This window comes from Pagrus major, chromosome 5, assembly GCF_040436345.1.
Source record: "Pagrus major chromosome 5, Pma_NU_1.0".
NCBI lineage: Eukaryota > Metazoa > Chordata > Actinopteri > Spariformes > Sparidae > Pagrus > Pagrus major.
The window spans coordinates 20,471,265-20,493,440 of NC_133219.1; the positions used below are offsets into that span (position 1 = coordinate 20,471,265).

Sequence of the window (22,176 nt, forward strand, 5' to 3'; positions counted from 1 at the left end):
GTGATAGTTGAACCAGGCATAAGACCAGGTCCAAAGCTGGGCCAAAAAAAGAAAGACCTAAACCAGATCAAGCTGTGACCTATTAAAGACTAAGTCTACAGCCAGTCGTGCTACTCTGAGGTCAACTGGTGGTGAATATTGGACCTCTAAGGTATCAAAAAAGTTATTATAATTTAGCCTGTGGGGACCATGAATGCCACAACCAAATTTCATATCAGTCCGTTCTATAGCTTTTGAGACATTTTAGCCACAAACATCAACTTCAAGGTGGCCCAAGAGGAAAAGTCAGGGATCAAAAAAGTAAAGTAAATATAGTCTGGGGACCATGAATGTCTGTACCAAATGTTGTGTTAAGACGGTCAAGCTCATGGGGAAGCTAGAGGAAAAGGGGCCTTCCGAAAGTAATCAAGGTTCATCTTCTGAGGGCAAGGAAGTTCGTAAGCATGTTAGCATTTAATAAGCCTAGGGCTAATGGGAATGTCATTAGTTTTGTAGGTATTGACATTTCAACCACATACATCAACTTCAAGGTGGACCAAGAGGAAAAGTGGATGGCTGGATAAAATATTGTGCCAATCCATCCAATATTTGTTTGGACATTTCATGAAAATAAAGGTCAAGCTCAGTGTGAAGCTAGAGGAAAAGGGCATTCCAAAAGTGACCATGGTTCATCCTCTGGGGAACAGGAATGTCTATGCAACAATTCATAGCAATCCATCCAATAGTTTCTGAAATATTGTTCAATGTTGATCTACTCTAGAGAAAAAAGGTAAGGCATTTCATGTTGAGCAAACCTTTCATCAGATGCACATCCATTTGTTGTCAAGGTCATTATAAGGTATATTCAAAATAAGCAAGTCCATGACGAGTCCAAAAGTGAATTATAAATCAGACTAAAAGTGTTATAAGACTTTTCAGGACTGCAGAACTTGACACTTGTGTATGAATAACACACATGTACATAGTAAGTAAGTTGACACCAAAAGAGTGGAATCCAAACACAGCAGCCTTGCCTTCTGGTTCCAATTACCCATCACATGACCTATCCATCCATCCTCATATCCATCCATTCTTCCTCCTTCATTGCCTTGTGCCCCAGTCCTGCCATATCCCTCTCCTCCCCGCCAAAGAGGACACATATGCAGCGCGTGATTAACTCCTTAGCACAGACTTTCCACTGTTTTTCCCCCATGAAAGGAGCTCTTGTCCCCCCATCCTGAAGGAGCCAAATGAACAGGTCCCTGGTTTCCTCCGGCTCTTTGAAGAGCCACTGTGACCGAATGACTCCGGAGGACTCCTTTAGCCCAGAGTCACAGGAAAGGGTCAAATATCAATAAGCATTTGAGGGAATCTGTTTGAAGAATACAAAGCCAGATTTATGTGGTGTATTACCCAATACATTCCTTTTTACCTTTTTGTTGTTCTAGTTGATTGAACGCTGAGAGAAGATGCCATGATGCCCCCATGAGAACGAGTGGGGTGATCAATTAGGATGACTGTCATTGTGAATTGATTAAATGAGGACTGATTTTTAGGTTCCGGTTTGACTAGAGCTACATGTATTGCTTTTTTTTATTCCAAAGAAGTAAATGAGGAAACACCAATTTAATGACCATACACAAATGGAAATCAAAGATGCTAAAAACAAACCACAAAAGACAAAATATACCTTACAGTTGGTAATGATTTTGCAGCTTTTCAGGCCCTTCTTTACAAAAATGCACTGTAAGCCTGTAAAAACAGGCACGGGCCAGTCAGATAAGAAATTGCCACTTCATAATTACACAATGTTATTGTTTTAAGTATAAGTTTCAACAGTGGTATCATAGTACTGTACAATCCTTTCTGCATGAGTTATTTTTATGGGAGGCAATAATAACAACCGGGCGGGACGAGAAGGTTACAGATATCCTGTGCAGCTATTAATGCCATATAATTACACTCTGCGTCATGCAGTTAAGTGTTACACAAACAATAACATCAACAGAGAACAATTACAAAGCCAATGTAAACTTTACAGGAGGAGAGTACTCATACTGTAGATTTGGTTCAGAGCCAAAAATAAGCAACATACCAAAAAAAAAAGCAAATACAACATGAAAGCCAGTTCATTGACACCAAGGAAAACAGAAGAACTAAAAAGGTCATATAAGCACAGCTTACAAAGATAATAAAAAGTACACAATGTATACAAGTAGAAAATGTTGAAAAAATAACCAAAGAAATGTGTTGTACCTTGATAAAAAACACATAAAACCAGGACGATTTTTCAAATTACCTGTAAATGTAAAATAACCAATAGCACATTAACGTGTTGCATACATACCTATCATCCACTGGTCATAGCTCATGTTTGGAGTGCTATTTTCAAAATAGCTATCCACCATTACCAGAAATAAAAGGTTTTTCTCTTGACATACTGAATGAGTCCAGTTTAAGTATTCCACCCCACCACTTTCTTTTTTGGCTTAGCTGAAATAAAACTTGGCAACAACATTTAGGCAAACATAGCTTGTTTGGCTTAAACTGATCCACAGTTGAGGCACATTTGCACACTTCAGGCATGGTACCATTTAGCCTTATAGTCTCACCCTAAAACAATTAAATGAAAGCACCCCGTTACTTCAGCATTCATCTACTAGCTTAAGATAAAATGATCCTTAAGGGACAAAACATCTATGAACAGATTGTTTTTTCACACAATACCCCGATGGCATAAACAACTTAATGTAAAATGAGAATAGCTCGAGTGGCGTTATTGACCTAGTTTCTCGACTAAACTGAAAGAGCAAATAAAGACACATGGCAGTCTCCTCCTGCTCTGAAGAGAAGGCTACTAACAGCCATTGCTTGAAAAAAATCTGCTTTACAGAGGGGAATTATGTCCTGAAGTATGTTTTCTTAAGTACAGCATAGGGAAACTACAGATGTTGCTGTATTACAGAAAAAGCAAGTGTGTTTAAAGTGATTTATAAGCATGACATAAAGTGAGGACATAGGATAGCCTGGGATTTCATTTTTGGTTTAGTGGTTTCGCTGACTGAATAAAACTTACAGTAAGAGCACATTCTGGTGATTTGGTGTTAGCAGAAGTATGAAAGAGGTTTCAAACAGCCCTTTTTGCAGAAGGATCAAAGAGCTTGTTTGGGTTCCAGCAAACCATGTCTGACAGAGTTGGACAAAAGAGAGCTAAGACTTTAAATCCCAAAATGTAACATTTCTGTAGAGAAAAAGCCTCGAAACCAACTCTGAAGCTCAGTGTGGAATTAAACGTGACTCACACAAGCAAAGAAGACAATTAAGTCCTAAATGTAGCATAACTTGTGTACTGCGGGGTGTCAGATTGAGTTGATTAAAGGGGAACTTGCTAATAACATGGTGTATCAACCTGAAAGTTGCTCTCGTAGCAAAATAGAGGAAAATAAAAAAAGGTGCTTTCTTTGCTAAAGAAAGTTCTCCAGCAAATCACGCTGAAACTGTGAAAGTGTTGCTTTTAATTAACACTTAAGTTGACCATTATCTGTAAAGAAAAGCCTTGACGTCAGTAATAAAGGTTACATCTATTTGAGGGTTGCTTTAGATATAAAATTTGTGCAAGTTGGTCCTTCGAAATGAGAAAAAACAAACAAAAAAAAATAGCTTGCAATCCTCAGAGGATCTAATTTTCTTGTTATTCTTAGTACCTTTTGTACCTTTGGAGAGCATACATAAAAAATAGCTACTTTTGCGACACCTGCATATGAAAACTCAAAAGCAATCCATACATAAATATAGTGGTGGACATACTGCAGAGGAATAGAGATGAATGAACTATGGATTATGTCTGTGCACCACTGTCCTCACAGTTGTGTCCGGCTTAGCCACAGGTTGTGGTGTGAGATTGATACGTAGTTGTTATACAAAAAAAAGGATTCTTGAAATGAAATACAATGGTGTATAGAGGTCATTATAATACAACTCACCAATCTGACTCGCCTGCGCCCTCGATTTTAAAGCATTTCTCACTCTTGAATGGTCCTGGAGTCACAGCACACTCAGAAAAATGTTCAAATTCCTTGATTAAAAAACTATGTGGTTCACCTTCCACCAAATCCATTTAAGCCTCTTTGGAATCCATCTTTGGCCATCTTTCAAAAAAACACTTATTTCACTACCTGTGGTGGCATAATGGCTGTCTTTTGCTGAGGTGTTTTAACCTCCGACGTATCCAAAGTACCCTCCTTGCCTTTCTTCCTGGGTGGCTTTTTTATGGGAGTCTTCTTTGGTGTAGGATCCAACTTTGGGTCCGCTGCCCTTGAGTCGTTCAAGTCCTGCTTCTCCGGGCTCTTGGCGTCAGGGGTCCCGAGGTCGGTGGTGACGGGTGCCACCATCTTCTGGAGGCTGCTCGAGGTAGGCAGCAGGGGCTTGTTGGAGCCCTGCTGACTCAATCCACCTGAGGGGGTCCTCTTGGCTTTCTGTGGAGGTGTTGGCTTCTCCCTGTTTCCCTTGGGTGTGGAGAGACCATTGGTTTTTGTCAGACCTGTCCCCTCGTTCCTGTTGATGCTTTGGGTTTTCTCCTTGAGCTGAGCAGCGAGGAGCGTGGCCGCCTCAGAGTTCATATGAGGGTGGATGACCTTGGGGCTCTTGGGTGGCTCCTTGGCGGTCTCCTTTGGACTGTCAGCACTTTTCTTCTCAGATGAGGAGCTATGGAAGTTACTTATCTTCTTGAGGGCATTTTGAACCACGCCGTTTATGTGCTCCATGTGACTGGGACTGCTGTGCTCGTCCCCAGACTTCTTACCTCGCAGAGGTTTGTGTTTGCTGGGGGAGCCATTGACTTCTGCCTCCTTCCCCTCCTGTTTCTTCTGTTGCTCACGGCCCTTCTCCTTCATTTTCTGCCGCTCCTCGCTCTTGGCTGAGCCATCGCTGGAGCTTCTCTTTTTCTCCTTTGGCACTACAAGTGACTTCATTCCACCCTGCCCCTGCTGCTCTACCTGGGGAGAGCCTGTAGTATTTCCATGTATCCACGATACTTTGGGCTTGGTGGATGGGTCTGGTGGGCGTGGTTTGGGCTTGCCAGGTGAAGGTGGTGGCTTTCCATTGCGCTTTGCCTCTGGTGTGGGAGTACCATCTCCATCCCTGCCGCTGCCATCGTCCTCCTTGGACTGCTTGGAGAGGCGGGCGATTCGGGCGTAGAGGGCTGCAGTAGTGGACTCGGAGCCACTGGTGGAACCTTCGCTGTCAGAGGATTTGAGCAGGGGCTGCTCACTGCCTTCTGGTTTTGTGACACTGGTGTCTTTCAGGGAGGTGTACTCCCCAGCATCGTCTTCATCAAGGACAGCTTCTGACTTCTCTGTTGTCGGGGAGGGACTGTGCTTCTCTTTGCTTTCGTTCACAGATTCTGTGGATCAATGGAAGGTGGTATTAGTCAATGATTATCTCTTCAATATTTATAACTAAGGCACAGTTTTTATTTTACTTTTTTAAATTAAGACATAATATAAACTCCATTCACATAATACATTTAAGCAAGATAATGCAATTCATGATCAGTATGGTCAGAGATGTACTTGCTTTTTAATCAGGCATCTGCATAGACAATCGGTTGCTTCGTGTATGTACTTGCCTATATACTATGTGTGTTGGCATTGTTGTCCCTGCTGCTACTGACATGCTTGCTGACTCCTGACTCTGTTACATCGCCATACTGATGCTACACTGCCCCTACGGTATGTGTGTGTAATGAATCTAGTGGATACGTAGCGTTAATTTCTGAGGACGTGCAGAACTGACGCTCCAAACGAATGCAGGATACGCAAGGCAGTCATTACATGAATGCGAACGCGTTGTTAAAAGCAAGTATGTGTGCAACCTAAAACGAACTGTGGCTTTACTTGGTAATGGTGGTGGCTAATGTTTGCTGATGTTAGCTAATTACAATCTCAATGCTTCTGGATGCTTTGTTTTGTGGTGTATATTTTCATTTGAATCGAGGGGCTGAGGGTAGAGCGTGCTGTTGGTATACAGATTGTAAAGCCAAGCTAGATAATGAGCTTCATGTATAAAACTGAGCAATACAATCAAGACAATCAGTTAAGAATTTATTGTTGTAGATGGTTAAGTAGAAAACAGCCTGTAAAAATACCTCTTCCCCATTAGAAAAGCAACAACACATGTTATTTAAAGACTAATATCTGTACCATTCATTTGCTAATTTGTATACACATACTTGAGACTGGAGCAGCTTGGTGCAACTCCAATTCAAAACCCTTTCCTGATGTTTGCAGTAATTCTTTTGTGCTCAAGGCGTTTCAGTCAAAACAATTGTTTTCAAGCCCTTGAACCACTCATGCGCAGAATGAGAGCTGAACCAAATGAGCACTAAAAATCCAGCGATTTGCACCGTCACACTTCCAAAATAGAAACCGATGGAACGGGTGTTTTCCACCAAACTTCAAGGAGTTAGTCATTGTTTGGATTTGTGCCATATGCTGACTTGACCATTCCATTTCCTGTTTATGCACTCCTTGTTCTCGAAGCAGAACCTGGGCCTAGATGGCATATGATAAAGGAACTATCTCCATAATGAGATTTACAGAAGCTGGTGAGTCACTGCACGGTCACACTTCTCTCTGTGTGTCTATCATCATGTGTGTGTGTGTGTGTGAGTGTGTGTGTGAAAAGGCTCCTTCATGCCAAAGACAAATTAGGGATTTATGTGCGTCATTCCAGATAACTAAACTGTTTGTTTATTCTTACGATGACTCACCTTCATGGGGCACACAGTAAACTGGCCCCTCGTCTCCACTCTCAAAGGAAGAGAAAGACTCCTGGGACGACCAGGAGGAGGGGGAGGGCTGCTCAGCCACTGAGGGGGGCTCGATGAAGCTGCAGTTGAAGGTGTTCTCTGGGTCGTGGTGGGCTACTGAGAACAGAAAACAAATGCAGAAGCCAAAAGGTCAGCAAGAGGGTATTGTACCGTGTTACAAGAACAACAGTCTGTTCTCACTCACTCTCACAACTGCTGCGGAGTCGTAGAAAGTGTTGGTTTAGGTGAGTCTGCGGAAAAACTGGGTTTTATTGGCTTTGCATGTGAGCTAACAAAGGCTCCAACATTATGAAAAGCGAATGAGCTGTCAAGTATTTTTATATGTTGATGCCAAAAGCTGAAGTGATTCAGGTTTTCCCCAGAGTTTTATCCTAAGCAGGTTAAAAGACAGACAAGAAACAGTGTTACGACCATCATAAGAGACACAGATTTTCAATCAGCCTTGGTTGATTTTGACATTTAGTGGGTGAGCAGTATGTAGGGATAAATAGGGAATAAATGACAGATTTCTCTGGGTTTGAACATTTGTGATACTATAAGTAGACAACTTGACAAAATATTTAATAAAGGTCTAGTTGGTTTTAGACATTTTAATGTGGAAATGTTACATATTAAATCTTTAAAGGGGTGGTTCAGCATTTAGGGAAATAGTCTGAGAGTGTGATGAGAAGATTGATACCAATCTCTTATAAGGACATTCTTATCCTAGCTTAGCATAAAGACAAGGAGAAACAGCGAGTCTGTAAACCTTTTAGCTGTATTAATTGAGAATCTGTGATAACATCAGCAATGTTTTGTATAGAATCAGTCAGGTAATCAATTATTAAACCTAAGTTAAACTTTTGCATTGTTAGCATCATGGCGTCTCGTATTCTGGTCTTTTCTGGTTTTTCGGTGATGAGCAAACTGAGTCAGAAAATCGCTTTGTTGGTCACTTTCCACTGAAACCTTTCCCTCAACCATACTGTATGTAGATCAAGTCATGTTTCTCGCTCACTGTCTGCCTCCTTCTCTTTCTCAATCGTCCTCTTCCTTCCTCCCCTTCAGACACTGCAGCATTCTGCTGACCCTACAGTCTCAGGACAGCTGTGGTTGCTGAGGGATACTTGCGGTTGATCGTCCCATCTGGCGTGAAGAGCGCAGTTTGGGCCTAAACTGTGCTGGGCGTTAACTCGACATGACCGACCACATCAGATGCTCCTGTTTACATGCCCAGAGACACACGGGTCCGTCCATTTGTTTAGACCTCAGATAAACCCTGCGCAGAAGAAATCCCCTAACTGTACCAGGACCCTGGCCAGGAACAAATCCTAGCTCCTTAGCTGTTGTTGTTTGACTGTAACTAAAAAGATGAACTACTTTAAGAGATTGACAGCTGGATTTTTGCAGACATGATGACTTGTAGAAGCGCTGTCAGATGAAACACTTTACTTTGCATTTACTTTGTCTTTCATCTGTAATATCAAGGTATGAAAGCAGCTCTGTCAGTCAGATTTCACACAGCTTTGCTTAAATTCTCACTGCATCTCATCTTGTAAGTGATGAAATGCATGCACATTATAAAAGACTACAAAAGAAGAAAATATTGATCTTAATAACGTTCAAACAGATATAACTTTGATGACCTGTTTAGATGTTCCTCTCACCAGAGGGTGTAAACTAAACATGTCTGGTTTATTTTTCCTCATAAACCAGCCCGATGTTTATTCTCTTGCTTCCCGTGTCAATCCGTCTGCCTCTCACCATGTGACTCTCTGTCTCATCTGCTTTTCTTGCTTCAACATTTTCTCAAACAACAACCAGATTTAGTCATGGTCAACTCAGAATCACAGAGGATGTGTGCGTGTGTTTGTGCCACAGAATTGTTTTGTATACTGACATGTTTGAACAAAGCAGTTTTTTCACTGACAATGATTTGTTTTTTTCCTCGAGGATGCTGAGTTTTATCTAGTTTGCCAAATCATAGGATTTAACTGTAAGTCAATACCTCAGATCGGAGATCTCTTTCTAAGAAATAAGACTTGACCATCGGGTCAATCTTCATTTGATACACTGATCTAAAACCATTGCTCTTTAAAAAGATTTTCTTACATTTATCCAAAACAAGTCACATAAACACCTGACCTACATGTTAATATCGGCTACAATTGTATTTCTCTGCAAAACAGCCAGGTTCAGGCGAGAGTAAGGCTTTGCTGTTACCTGACTACAATGCAGTGGACTCCACAATGCTTTTAACACATGAATAAGCAATGTCAATATCCTGTTATCAAATGTAGAACCTCCTGCTACATTCATTTATGTCATAAATAGTATTTATTATCAGATTCTGTCATCTTCCAGCTGCATGCAGTATGTTTGTGCGTGACTGTCAGTGCAAAAAGGGAGAGACGAGTAGGAAGAATCAGATAAGAAAGTGCACGGGTGGTGAAGATTGTTATAGTGGCAGAACATTAACTGTTTAGTTGAGGGGGGAAAAAACATTTCACTAACAGAATTTTAAATGTGTGGGAGCTGAGCATCCCTAAGGTCTGATCCTAGAGTCGCCCCTGGTGACTCGTAGGGTGGATAATGTCAACACAGGTGCAACATGTCTACAATAAGCAGCTACAGATGTGTGTGTTAAAAGGGGAAAACAAAGACAAAGAATAACAAGCATTTCGATATGTATGTAGAGGGGACTTCCACCCAAGGGCACCCATTTATGTGATTATTTAAGGATATCCTGTTTTAGCAGAATAATGCCACGCTGCTCTCTCTGCATGCGTGCTCAGTGTTGGACTGTTGTGTCTACAAAAATGACTCTACCATGGCCTTACTATTTTGAGTGGATTATCTATAAAAAATAAATCAACTTGGTGTGGATGTGCTAGATTAGTAACAATATATACTGTATACAAAACCCAGAAAATATTTAGGGGGGGAGGCGTGGATGACAAACAATATTTTTCACAAATTCCTGACCTTGTGCAGTCTTCGCTGTGTAGCAGCAGGCAGAGAGGCAGAGACTCTTTGAGTGGCTGAGGAATGTAATGCAGCTAACCTATGCAAAGACTTCAGATGAGTAAGTCAACAAGCTAACACATGGGGCATTTCGCGACATCACTTGTATGCCGTGATGAACAACTGCTGCCCTTGAAAGCTGTTCCCTCCAGACTTGCGGGGCTAATGGGGCAGATTGCTCTTCAGACTGGACGCCACTGTGATCCCTCCCTACATGGAGGCCAACGCACAACAGGGCATTATTGACACGTCCCAGCTGCACAGCCTCACCACCACAGTTGCTCAGTGGGGGGAGGCATTAACAGACCTGAGGCAGAGGTAGTCTTAAGGCTAGAGAGCTGGGCCTGGGGAAAGGAGGTGGCTAGTTCAAATGCCTGCTGGATATTATGATATGCCAATGATAAGAAGAAATAATACATTTCAGTCTGAAATAGCCTGTGTCAGGGTTACAGAACACTGAGTGACATCAGACACGGCCGACTCAGAGCCTGTTAACTAATCAACGATGACAAGTATTTGTAAAATTATCTGGTAAAGACAGAAGCATGTTTCTCATGTTCTCAAGCACTTAAAGGACCGGTGCGTAGGATTTAGTGGCATCTACATGTCAGGCTGCAGACTGTAGAGAACTGAATACCCTCCCCCTCACCATCCCCCTCCAACTGTGTAGAGAACCTACATTGGCCGCTAAAAACGCAATAAAAGCAAAAGGCGCTCTCTGTAGCCAGCATTTGGTTTGGTTCTTGGCTAATGTAGGCACATGCAACATGCGACATGGCTGACTCTGTGGAAGAGAAACCACTCTTTATGTAGATATAAAGAGCTCTTCTAAGGTAACAAAAACAATGATTGTTACTTTCAGAGGATTTTTCACCAATGAAAACATTTCAGTTTCTGCCAATAGATCCCCCTTAGTCCTTCACACTGGACCTTTAAGAGTGACTTTAACACTTGCAGTCCCAGCCAACTTTCCCACGATATATGAGGATGAAAAAAGCAGGTGGCGCTGCTCTCAGCCCTCACTGATGGGGAAGCATTTGGACACAGGGGATGCAGAAATGCTGACAGACGTGTATCTGTAGGGCGTGGAGCAAATATGCTTAGAATGGAATGCCAAACTACAAGCAAACAGCTTTAGTTGCGCCAAGAGGCAAATAAGTGACAGCGTGTTCATGTAGCTGTTTCTCTGAGGCTAACTATGCTAACGGACGAATAAATGTTGTCTTCCTCCTCTACTTCCCCCCGTTCCTTTTTCATTTTGTCTTGCCACATCTGTTGCAACTGACCCTGGTGTGGATAAATCACAGTTCTGACACGGGCTGGGGTAAATTTGACCACTTCCTGTTTCCAGCCCCATCGGGCCCCCTCTGGAATGTGTGTGTGTGTGTGTGTGTGCAGGACTGTGAAGCCCCAGTCAGAGTTTGAGTTTCTAAGTGTTGGCAGTCCAAGCTTCTGTGGGTAACCCAACAGAAAGCAGCGGAGAGACACATAGCTGTAATAGGTTTGACTGGGTATCGAGGACTGGTCTTAAACTTCATTACATGGTAGTCTTATGTGTTGGTTGTCTAAAAATGTAGAAATCTTGACTGTAAAAGGCTAAAAGCTGTTTTGTTTCTGTGCTTGGATTCTAAACACAAACAAAAAAATGAAAATGATTTTTTTTTTGTTTATTTGATGTTGCTTTTAATGCCTCTGGCATTCAAATGCTTCACATGGTCAAACTCTTCACAAACAAGCACATTAATGTCCCACAATACGATGACAAAGGCAACTCTGTCCCAGTGCTGTGAGGCATAATGGAGACAGATTCTAGCCTAAATAATCAGCTGGATAACTGAGGAGGCACATGCTGCTAAGACGCAGAGAAGAAACCAGGTCATCATGTTTTAACTCCTTCCACGGCACACTGACTGCAGCGGAGCCCTGTTAATGAATCAAATTACAATGTTTCCTAATGATGCTTAAGCTGAGGCAAAGTTCGAGACTGTTGTGCGACACTTTGTATATATATTTTTCAACCAATCAATGACTTAATCTATAAATCAGAAAATAAAGAGAGTAGTTTCCACTTCCCAGAGCCTAAAACCAAAATCATTGTTTTGTCAGACTAACAGTCCAAAGATTCAAGTTTGGAGTGACAAAAATCGGCCAAAAGCAGATAATTTGACAAGCTGTAACAATAGAATGTTTTTTCATGATAAAAAATAACAAAAATACATTAACTTCCTGTCAGTGGACTAATTATTTAATCAACTAATTGCTTTTGCAATGTTGCAAATGTCATCTGATACTCTGGCAATGTCCTTGGCTAAACATTATTTATCTCCTTCTTCAAACTATTAAAAAAAAACATTTGCATAATTAATACAAATGGTCTCTTTAGAAGAATATGTCCATGTCTTGAAAATATTGAAAATTCGATATAGAAGTTTGAAAAGTACAGAAAGATATTGCTGTTCTATTCTGCAGCACATGACAATAAATCTGCCCTGCAACTTGCTTGTGTTGTGACTATGAAGAATAATCATTTGTATAATAATATATATTTTCAGATAATTGTGTATTTTTAAACCATTAAAACTATTTATGAGCTCAGAACAAAAACAGTCATGTTGAACTGTGTGCGGTGGGGTTTAGAAGATCAGCATATCTCCTCTGTCTATAATAAAAAAAAGCACGGGGTCACAGACAGATCTGTCACAGACCACGAGACCTCCGCATGGAGCAGCAGAGCTGCAGCGTCCACCCAAACAGTGCGGCCTTTGATAGTGTGTCACTCAGCACCACCCGGGCCCCCCTGACGACCACTGGCCTTCTTTTAATAACACAGCCTCCTCCTCAGCCCAAGAAAAATTTTCTTGGGGAAGAAGACGATGGAAACGAGTAAAAGAAAATGGGGCGAAAAAAGCCCCAGTTTAGGGTTGTAATAATATGAACACATGGCATTTGAGGGTGCCAAGAATAATAAGGGGCTCTAAAACCAGTGCATTCCTTTCAAATGAAACCCCATACTCGCCTGGCAGCCACCATACACTTTTCAACCCTATTCATCATCTAAGAGGCAGACTAAGGTAGCACTGAAGGAAAATGCTCACCGACTGACATTCACTGCTGTCACTGTCTCGGATGTTTTAAGCTGAAACATATAAAATCTCTGATAACCAGTGAAACCACAGTTTTCATAGTCCACTTCCATCGATATCATTGCATGCATGACCTTAGCTAATTATACTATAGCTATCAATGATGCTAAGAGTGAGAGTCAGCAGACTGTGTTGTACAAGCACCAGAGAGGATGATTACATAAAATACAGCAGCCTCTGGCAGCACTGCAGCGGGATATGAGAAAGAGTTTTAGGGCTTACCGACTACTTTGGGCAGTTTCTGTCGCCTCAGTGGAATACGGGGAAGTTTAGTGCTGATTCGGCTGAATCGTCCACACAGGATCCGCTTGGCTTTTTTGCTGTTGGTAGAGTTGTCTCGGTTAGGATTGAAAAGGGATGACGCCATGGAAATCCAAATGAATCATTCAAAGGAGGCATATTAAACCTGGCCCCGTGCCTCTTTTGAGGGCTCTTGGGCTGCTCACATTGCTACTCACGCCGTAATGTCAATACATAAAAGCACTTGAAATACAATTTATATGCAGTTATTCATTTAACAATCTGGTACCTGTGAGAGTAAGTAAAAAGAAAATATTTTCCTCTATTTTCATAACCGGGGTGAGCCTCCTACTAGGAACTCGAGCCTCCATTGTGGACGGTAAAGGTAAAGACACCCATCTGTCACTCACTTGTGGTCGTCTTTGTGTCGACAGAGGCAGCAGCAGCAGAGCAGCGAGAGCAGGACAATCAGTAAGAAGGAGACCAGGGTTCCAGCCGCAATCACACCCATCCGCTGGTTGGGCTCTGAAAGACGAGACGCAGGGAATTCTGGGTGTGCCACATTGCCACATTCAGAGCAAACCTCCCCATGCCAATTTCAACAAATCTCTCTCTCTGTCATCACTAACCCTAGACACCTCGGCGTGTAGCATATTATTGTGATTTACTGAACGAGTACATTCTAATGACTTGAGGAGAGGCTTGAGCTAACTGTGTATAATCTTTATTGATGTGACAGTAAGCTTTGATAACAAAGATAAAGCATGGGGTTGCATAAACAATTGATTTTCATTCGCTGCTTGACGTGAAGCATCGCAGAGGAAATGAGATTGCAACAGGCGGCGATTCACTCCAAATTATTCACTATTAATCTTATCTCCCTCAAGACATGAGACCACTTACCCTTTCATTGCTGATTTCCTGCAAGCGACTTCCTCCCCTTTACCCCCTCACCATAACTCATCGATGATTTATTAGCACCCCTCCCTCTTCAAGTGGAACACACCCCAAAGATAATAAGTGCCACATTGCATAAGTGTGGACGGCATTTTGGCGCTTGCAAGGACAGATGACACCAAGAGAGGAGCAAGCCATCAGTTAAGGGGTAAGAAGAAGAGGCCCTCTGGTCTTTACACTGTCACATAAGGCTGAGATGGATTGTTGGGCAGTGTGGGCGTGACATGTTGTCATTGCTCTGCGTTTGCAGATGGATAAAGAATGGACAGCTGTTTGGGAATGGGGTTAAAGTAAAAGTGACAAGGTCTTATAAAATCACGGACCGACCTGCCGCTGCCCATCATGCCCACTGGCCATATTACCTGCTGCCTTCGTGTTCTTTACGACAATATTCTCCCCCACCTGCCTCCAACCATCTCCTCTTTCCAAACAGCCCACATTTGCCTCTCCCTCTGTCTCCCTTCCAACTTCTCTTTTTCTCTCATATTTTCTCCATCCCCCTCTCTTTATGTCTTCCTTCCTCTCTCTCCTGCTTTCTCTCTCTCTCTCTTTCTCTCTCTCTCTCCGGCTGGACAGGAACAGAGCCAACAAACACAGCCATAAAAAGGACACCGGTCTGGGTCTGGAAACACTATCAAGGCCTCGCTACGTTAACTCTCCCACTACACACACTGACCTGAATAGATGTGTTTGTTGGTGCTTGGTGTGTACAGCCAACTATTAGACATTTAATACGCAGGCAGCACTAGTGGCATCTGGCTCATTGGACAAACAGTTCAGAGGGTTATAATTATTTCTGTTTGTGTAGCCCGAGTAAGAAACAACTGTTTTTTCTGTCTCCGAGAGGGCGCATTATTGAGAAAAACGCTAGTTTGCGTAAACATCAAAGCATGCTCCTGAAGAAACAGGAAGATTTCCTTACGTAGATAGCAAGCACCAGACACAGGATCACAGTTCTTGACATGGCAAGAGCAGGTTTGGTTGCAGTTCACTCCATACTGGCCAGGCTGACAGGTCATATTGCAGCTTGAGTACAGAGAAGAGACAAAAACAACATCTGTTTAATGTTCCCTCCAAGTGACAGATGCAAAAATAGGACACAGAAAGGAAGAAAATGACTAATGGGATCGGGTTCTTTCTTCCCGTGATGGAGGTTTGTGGGTATTTCACTTTACTATTCCAAGAGTGTCCTTTTTATCATTATCTGTAAAAAAAATATGCCTCAAAACACAAGCTCACTCATTCAATTCCCAAGAAATATAAGCGTGCAACATAAATAATATAAAAGCATGTGTGCTGTAAAGCTGCCGAGGGCATAAACATGAGTTTTTTTTCGGGTGTGAGGCGTCTCAGTCATGACTTACTAGGTGCCATAAAACCCCGGGTCACACAGGCACTCTCCGGTGACAACATGACAGATGCCGTTAAAACAGTGACTGCAGTTGTTCTCACAGTTCTCGCCGTATGTGCCATTGGGGCAGCGCACCTCACACCTATCGCACACAAAAGGAATGCCGTGATTACAACCATTTTCATGCTGAGCAGTGTGAGTCATAGTTGTTATCACTGCGTGGAAACGCATATTACAGTAGCTACTAGTTAAAGATACTGCTCTTATGTTTTTAACTCTGGAAATGACAAAGCTCTATGAGATAAAAAGGTCTGACTGAACAACAAAATATGAACATTGCATGCTGCTTTTACTCATTTCTAAGTTGGACTGTGTGTGTTTTCTTACCTGTCCCCAATCCAGCCAGGGTTACAGTGAGAGCACTTGCCATGTATGGGATCGCAGTGGTGACCGTCTTTGCAGGTGGGACACACTTCTTGGCAGTTTTCACCAAAGAAGCCTTTGGAGCACAGCTGGTCACACCGAGTCCCATTCCATCCTCTGTCACAGGTGATGCAGCGTCCCTCGGTCACCTTACAGGGCTGCTGGCCCTTGCAGTGCCCACACCTGTGGTCAGCCAAGAAAAACAGAAAAAAAGAATTCTGTTTATCTTGTTTACACAAAACGTCCTCCATTTCATCTAAATGCAGTGAAACTGTTCTGGAAACATGATGAAAAAGAACCTGTATTTGGACGTTGCTGTAATGATCTTTTAAAGAGGGAAACAATACTAAATGCTAACTGTGATCTCTCTGGTTTGTATCATGTGAGAAAGGCACAGTCCATGGAAGGTAAATCACTTAACCTGAATTGCTTTTACATGTTGGCTGACGAGTATGGGGTAATGTGAATACCAACTCCCAGATCTCACTTTATTATTGCTCCATTAAGTAACATTTACAGATATTTTAACGGTTATCAGCTGCAGCATATATCAAATGTTATTTCCTATCAAAACCACAAAACCGCACCATAATATGGATCAGACAAGGGAACTGAACATTAGATATATGTAAAACTACATGCTTGCTGTGTTTTTGAAATGCTGCATTTGCACCCTGCCGAGTTATTTCCCTCACCTGTTCCTGCAGTTTTGGCCATAGAAGCCAGCAGGACATGGCTCCCTGCAGAACTTCCCACGGTACCCTGGTGTGCAGGTACATGAGCCGTCTGCCTGGTTGCACTTGCCGTGGATGCATTGGCAGTATCGCTCGCACCGCGGGCCCCATAGCCTCTCCCTGCACTGGCAGCGTCCTGTGAACTGGTCGCAGGGTGAATTGTTGCAGTTACACTGGATTGCACAGTTCCTCCCGGTCCAACCAGGATTGCACAGGCATCGCCCTGTCATTGCATCGCAGACAGAGTTGATGCTGCAGTAGCAGTTGTTGTTGCACTGGGGACCCCAGACGCCAGGGTGACATGTGCATTTGCCCGTCTCTTGGTCACACTTGCCCTTTTGGCATAAGCAAGCATTCTCGCAGTTCGGTCCCCAACGATTGTGGTTGCAGGTACACTCGCCGGTCAAGTCGTCGCACTGGCCGTTGGGGTAACAATTACATTTCCCTTTGCAGTCGGGGCCCCAGAACTGGGTCGGGCACTCTGTGGAAATACAGAGCAGTGATCATGAGATGGGAAATATTCTGTGACTTGGCAAATATTCTTAGACTTAAAATGTCTACAGTGGTGTAAGTGGTGCAGCAGTGCTTTGAGCTAAACGCCAGCATGGAAACATACCCACAACGGCGACGATGTTTTGCTGGTGCAATGTTCACTGTGGTCACCATCTTAGTTTAGCATGCTCACTAACACTGCTAATTAACACTAAACACAGCATACAGCTCAGGCTTTCGGGAATGTGGGTAGAGGGCAACTGTTGACCTAATAATAGTCCCCGGAGAAGGAGATTGCCAGTGGTGCTAGGACTGGGCAATATGGTCTCAAAATAATATCTATAATATAATATTTTTAGGCTATGTCGCAATACACAGTATACTGTACATCTTGATATTTTGAAATCTCCTCAAAAGCACTTGGACTGGGTGACAGAATCACATATCACAATATTTTTGACCAAAAACCTTGAGATTGATATTGCAACAATAATGTACAGAAGTCTATTGGTAGGCCTTCTTCCACAACATTTTAACACAGTGAGCTTCTTGATAAATAATCATCGTTAATGTGGATATAATGACTCAGTGGGTAAAGTGGAAAGTGGAAAAAGTAGAACAGTCTTCTTCAAAACCGTTCAAAATCCAACACAATACATAGTCTCATTTCATGACAACCATATAATATCAATATATTACCCAGCCCCTTCAATTTATCCTGAGGGGAATTTTGTGTGTGTGTGTGTAAATTTCATCCCAATTCATCCTGAGTCACACTAGAGGAAAAGTCACAGGATCACCAGAGTCATGAGGGGTGATCATCTGGGCTCCATTAACATCAGTACAAAATTTGAGGTGCAGTCTATCAAATAGTGATTGAGAAACATCAGTCTGGAACAGAAGCAGAGAATTCTGCTTACGTTATAGTTTTAGAAGTTTTAACGAGAGCTAAAAACTTGTATTTACAAGTGAAATCATTTCTATTCATTTGACCTTTAAACACCAATGTCAGGAGGCAAAAGGTAGAAACTGCTGATAGTAAATGTAAAGAAAAAAAAAAAATCCCTTACTGGTGTCACAGCTAGCTCCAAAGTATCCATGACGACAGCGACATTCATTGGGCCTGACACACACCTCATTTTCCTTGCAGGTGAAGTTGCCTTCGCAGAGAGCTTGGGTGAACAAGAACAGGCCACATTATTCAAACTGGCTTGCACACTGAGCTACATGACACATACTGATAAATGTTGGCACACGGTAAGGGTACATACGTGTCGGGCATTCATCCCCTAGCTGCCCCCATCCACTGCAGCATACAAATCCTGATGATCTGGAAAAGATGAGTGTGGAGATTGAAAATGAGAGGGGGACGATGAGGAACCTGGCTAAAATACAGCCAAACAAACACATATCAAAGAGGCAGCATCCACACCCAACTCACGCCTCTTTGATCTCACACTGCTTATTGATGTGGCTGATTCTGCAAACGTATGCAGGGCATTGTACATGACACATATGCCTTGCACATGGTTGTACACTCAAAAGCCCTTAACCCCTGAATCTGTGTAGTTTGTCTTTGAAGGAGGAATGTGAATATTCAGAGACAATATTTTGCAGCCAAGTTTTCGGCCCTGTCAGGAAAGAACGGATGTGTCTCCTCTTCCTCCCACGCCTGTGACCTCTGCGGGGCCCCCTGCAACACGTCAGCTTCCCCTAAAGTGTTTGAAGATGGCAGTTTGCTTTCAGTCAATGAGCAGGGAGCGACGCTGTTTTTTATCCTGCCAAAACAGGCGCGTGGTGGAGATCACACGTTTAACCTCTGTACGCTTTCCAGATTGAAATCTTTAGATTTAAATAAGCTTTTTATCTTTTCATAAACATAATATGGAGCTGGGTTCAACTTTTCTGTGACTGTGCTGCTCGTGATTGGATGGATTCCAATGAACATGCATGCAGTTGACCCCTTTTGATCTTTAAACCGCAGCCAATCCATGTCAGCACTCAAGAAGAGAGATTGCATTCACTGTTGTGTAGATTTAAATTGGTGGTTCGAGGCGTACCTGCGCTGCTGTTTACCTTTGATTATAACATAAAGAATGCACCAGCTACCTCTGGCGAGGATTTCAATAGCTGCTCTTTCGCCAATTCAAAAACCCATTTTTCTGCATCAGCGCTGAAAGCATTGCATTCAAGTCAGAGGAAATAAAAACATAATGGGCACGATGGGAAAAACAAGTGAGCGGTGAGTTCACTGCAATGAATGTTGAATGCTGGAAGGAGGACAAAATGTCAAACTTGTGGAGCAGTGAAGTCCGGTACTATATATATCACACTGAAAACTCCACAAAGCACTAAAATAAGCCGTTTGCTGGCTGAGAATAACAAAAAACTAAGAGACGACAGCACGACTACAACGTTTTAGCTCTTGATTACATTTCATTATATTCAAATGCAGTGTGTATTCTTATCAGAAAATCTATTTTGTTTTGCTCTAATACTTTTATTTTCACTTACTTAGTTTTCATGCTGACGATGAAATTGCAAGAAAAAAGAGACACTTAAACATATGACATGATTTTTTGTTGTTGTTGAAAGTATTCAGCTTTCACAGAATAGTGTGTTAGAGTGGGAGCCCTGGATTACATTTGCTGTTTCTTACCTACCACAATTTTAGTCCAACAAGTTTGGATGCTGCAGTCAGCAATTATGGGCTTGGATGTTTCTTTTGTCTCTTGTACACTAGCAACCAGACATCCACAGGCTCAGCTGTAATCCTATTGGTCACTAACAAATGCTTTTTTGGTACTTTGACCTTTGTTGATATGTTGATTATTCTAAAAACACAATTATTACTATTTTGAAATATCACCCCAAAAAACTGTTAACACAATATCAGTTCAAACATTGTATAAACTTCCCCCAAAGCTTTTAAAGAATGCATATCACCCGCAGTGTGTTATCAAACGGTGCCACGAATGCTGTATAGATCAATGAGAGCGCCCCCTACAGAGCAGTGAGAACACTCCTGCTCCAGATGTACACATCTGTATAGCTGCTTTCTTCAATGGGCTCCGCCTCCTGCTATAGCGGACTGGGAACACGTTATATGTCGAAAAGAAAGTGGTGAAATATGATCGAAAATAAAAGTTGTAATGAGAATTCGTGTTGAAGAGTGAAAGAAGGGTTTAGAAAAATGAGGTCAGTCACTGATCTTACGGTAAACAACGACTTTTTCCACTTTGGTGAGAACCGCTATTCGTGCCTGAGGCCAACGCTGCAAAAAATGTCATTTCTTATCAACAATTGAATGTCTTGTTCTCTGTTTTAAAACCCAATTACCCTTCAAGCAAATAACACTGCTTAAGGAATGAGCTGATACCACTTGTGAGAATGTGAAAGAGGAATGAGGCAAATACAAAGAAGTCACGAGAATAAACTTCCAAACAAATTGATCTGCGACCACTAACTCCTACTTTTCCTCTGCGCTGATGCTTACCCAGGCGCTTTGCATACATTCTTGCCTTTGGGGTTGAGTTCTTGGCTGAAAGTGGCGCAAAAGAAGACACAAACCACCGCAACAACAGCAAAAAAGTTCTTCACTTCCATTGTACAAGCAGCAGCATCCTTCTAGACGCCGTTTTCTCTCCGCATTTCCCTTCTCCAAAAGTGGCGACGGTGGCTTTCTCACTGGATTTTAAACCCTCCGATTGGTTTTACGCACATAATCCAGATGTGTCAGCATAATAAATACCAAATCCTTTGTCCACAAAAAAAGGTGATTTTAAAAACTCTTGCCACCACCTACGCCATCGAGCGAAAAAGTGACCAGCGACAGCAATCCCAAACGAACAGCTGAGAAAAAAGAGGAAAAAAAAGTCATAAAACCAAAACTTGCAAGTCACAGTATTCTTGGTAAACGTAGTTCTCCTGCAGTGCGAAGTTTATTCCATCAGAGCCTCTAAAAGAGGTCATCGTGCAAAGCTGATGGGTCCACACTCATCATGAAAAATAAAAACAACTTCTTTTTTTTCCTTCTCCAACTTAATGTCCCCAACGCGTCTGGAAACGTGGAGACTGGTGATAATCTTGACAAAAAGATTGCGACAAATTAGCTGCCTTTCGCTTGTTCCTCTCTGAGGAGAAGCGCTTAATCCCTAACTTTTGTCCTCTCTTGCGCTCTCAGGAGTGGCAGGAGGGAAATTCCTGATTTGTTACTCTATCTTTGGCATTGTGCGCCATGCGTGCGCCACCACATTTACACAGCCGAGGCCTGTGTGCAACAGGGTCTGTTTTAATGGCCGCGGTTAAAAAAGAAATAGCTCGTGGCCTGATTTGTGAAAAACTAAAATCAACCCAAAATGTTATATGTGGACGATAAGGACGGAACAATATCCTTTTGCTATTATGTGTCATGAAAATGATCATTATTATTCTTAATAGTTGCTTATTTCAAGCATCTCCTACAGTCAAACACAGGTTAAGTTACAGTTTCCTGATTTAAATAGATGTTAAATAAGATTTGTAGAACAGTAACCTACCTAAAATACTAATTTAAGGTGTTTTTTAATTGATGGATGAGGAGTGTGTTGCTTTGTGTGTGGGGGGATGGAGGGGGCAGCAGTGTGATGACTACATGTTAGACAATGGCTCCCCCATCTGTTAACACGAAGTAATTTTGGCATATGGCACCCCCTGCATTGGATTAATGCAAGCACAAGCAAGCAAGGCCTCCTAACCACTGCAGCTGCAGGATGGAGCCAAGAGAAATCTCCTGTTTTTGATTCATTACATCAGATTCATTATAACATCCAGTCCAATGTGTTTCTCTGCTAATGATGTGCCTGGGGTCTCTCAAGACCGCATCTCATTCCAGCCGCTGGCTTCCAACGGATTCAGGTCTGAAATACAGTCATTCATTACCTCCTTCACAAAGTGCTGTGACATGTTTGTAATTTAATTCTGCTGGCATCCATGATCCATATGTCAACAAAACCCTACTGCCAGGATTCAAAACTGAAAACTGCT

At 42.3% G+C, this 22,176-nt stretch overlaps 1 protein-coding gene across 1 annotated transcript; it reads right to left on the bottom strand.

The window, feature by feature from the left end:
* Window positions 1-1,600: 1,600 nt before the first annotated feature.
* Window positions 1,601-20,988, bottom strand: scarf2 (scavenger receptor class F, member 2). Its single transcript, XM_073467278.1, has 11 exons — window positions 20,648-20,988; window positions 18,423-18,481; window positions 18,222-18,323; window positions 16,621-17,140; window positions 15,890-16,108; window positions 15,516-15,644; window positions 15,074-15,177; window positions 13,605-13,719; window positions 13,177-13,274; window positions 6,749-6,904; window positions 1,601-5,380 (listed from the first exon to the last, which is right to left on the bottom strand). The coding sequence occupies exons 1-11, from the start codon at window positions 20,755-20,757 to the stop codon at window positions 4,143-4,145; spliced, it is 2,850 nt and encodes a 949-aa protein (XP_073323379.1). The 5' UTR covers window positions 20,758-20,988; the 3' UTR covers window positions 1,601-4,142.
* Window positions 20,989-22,176: the final 1,188 nt, after the last annotated feature.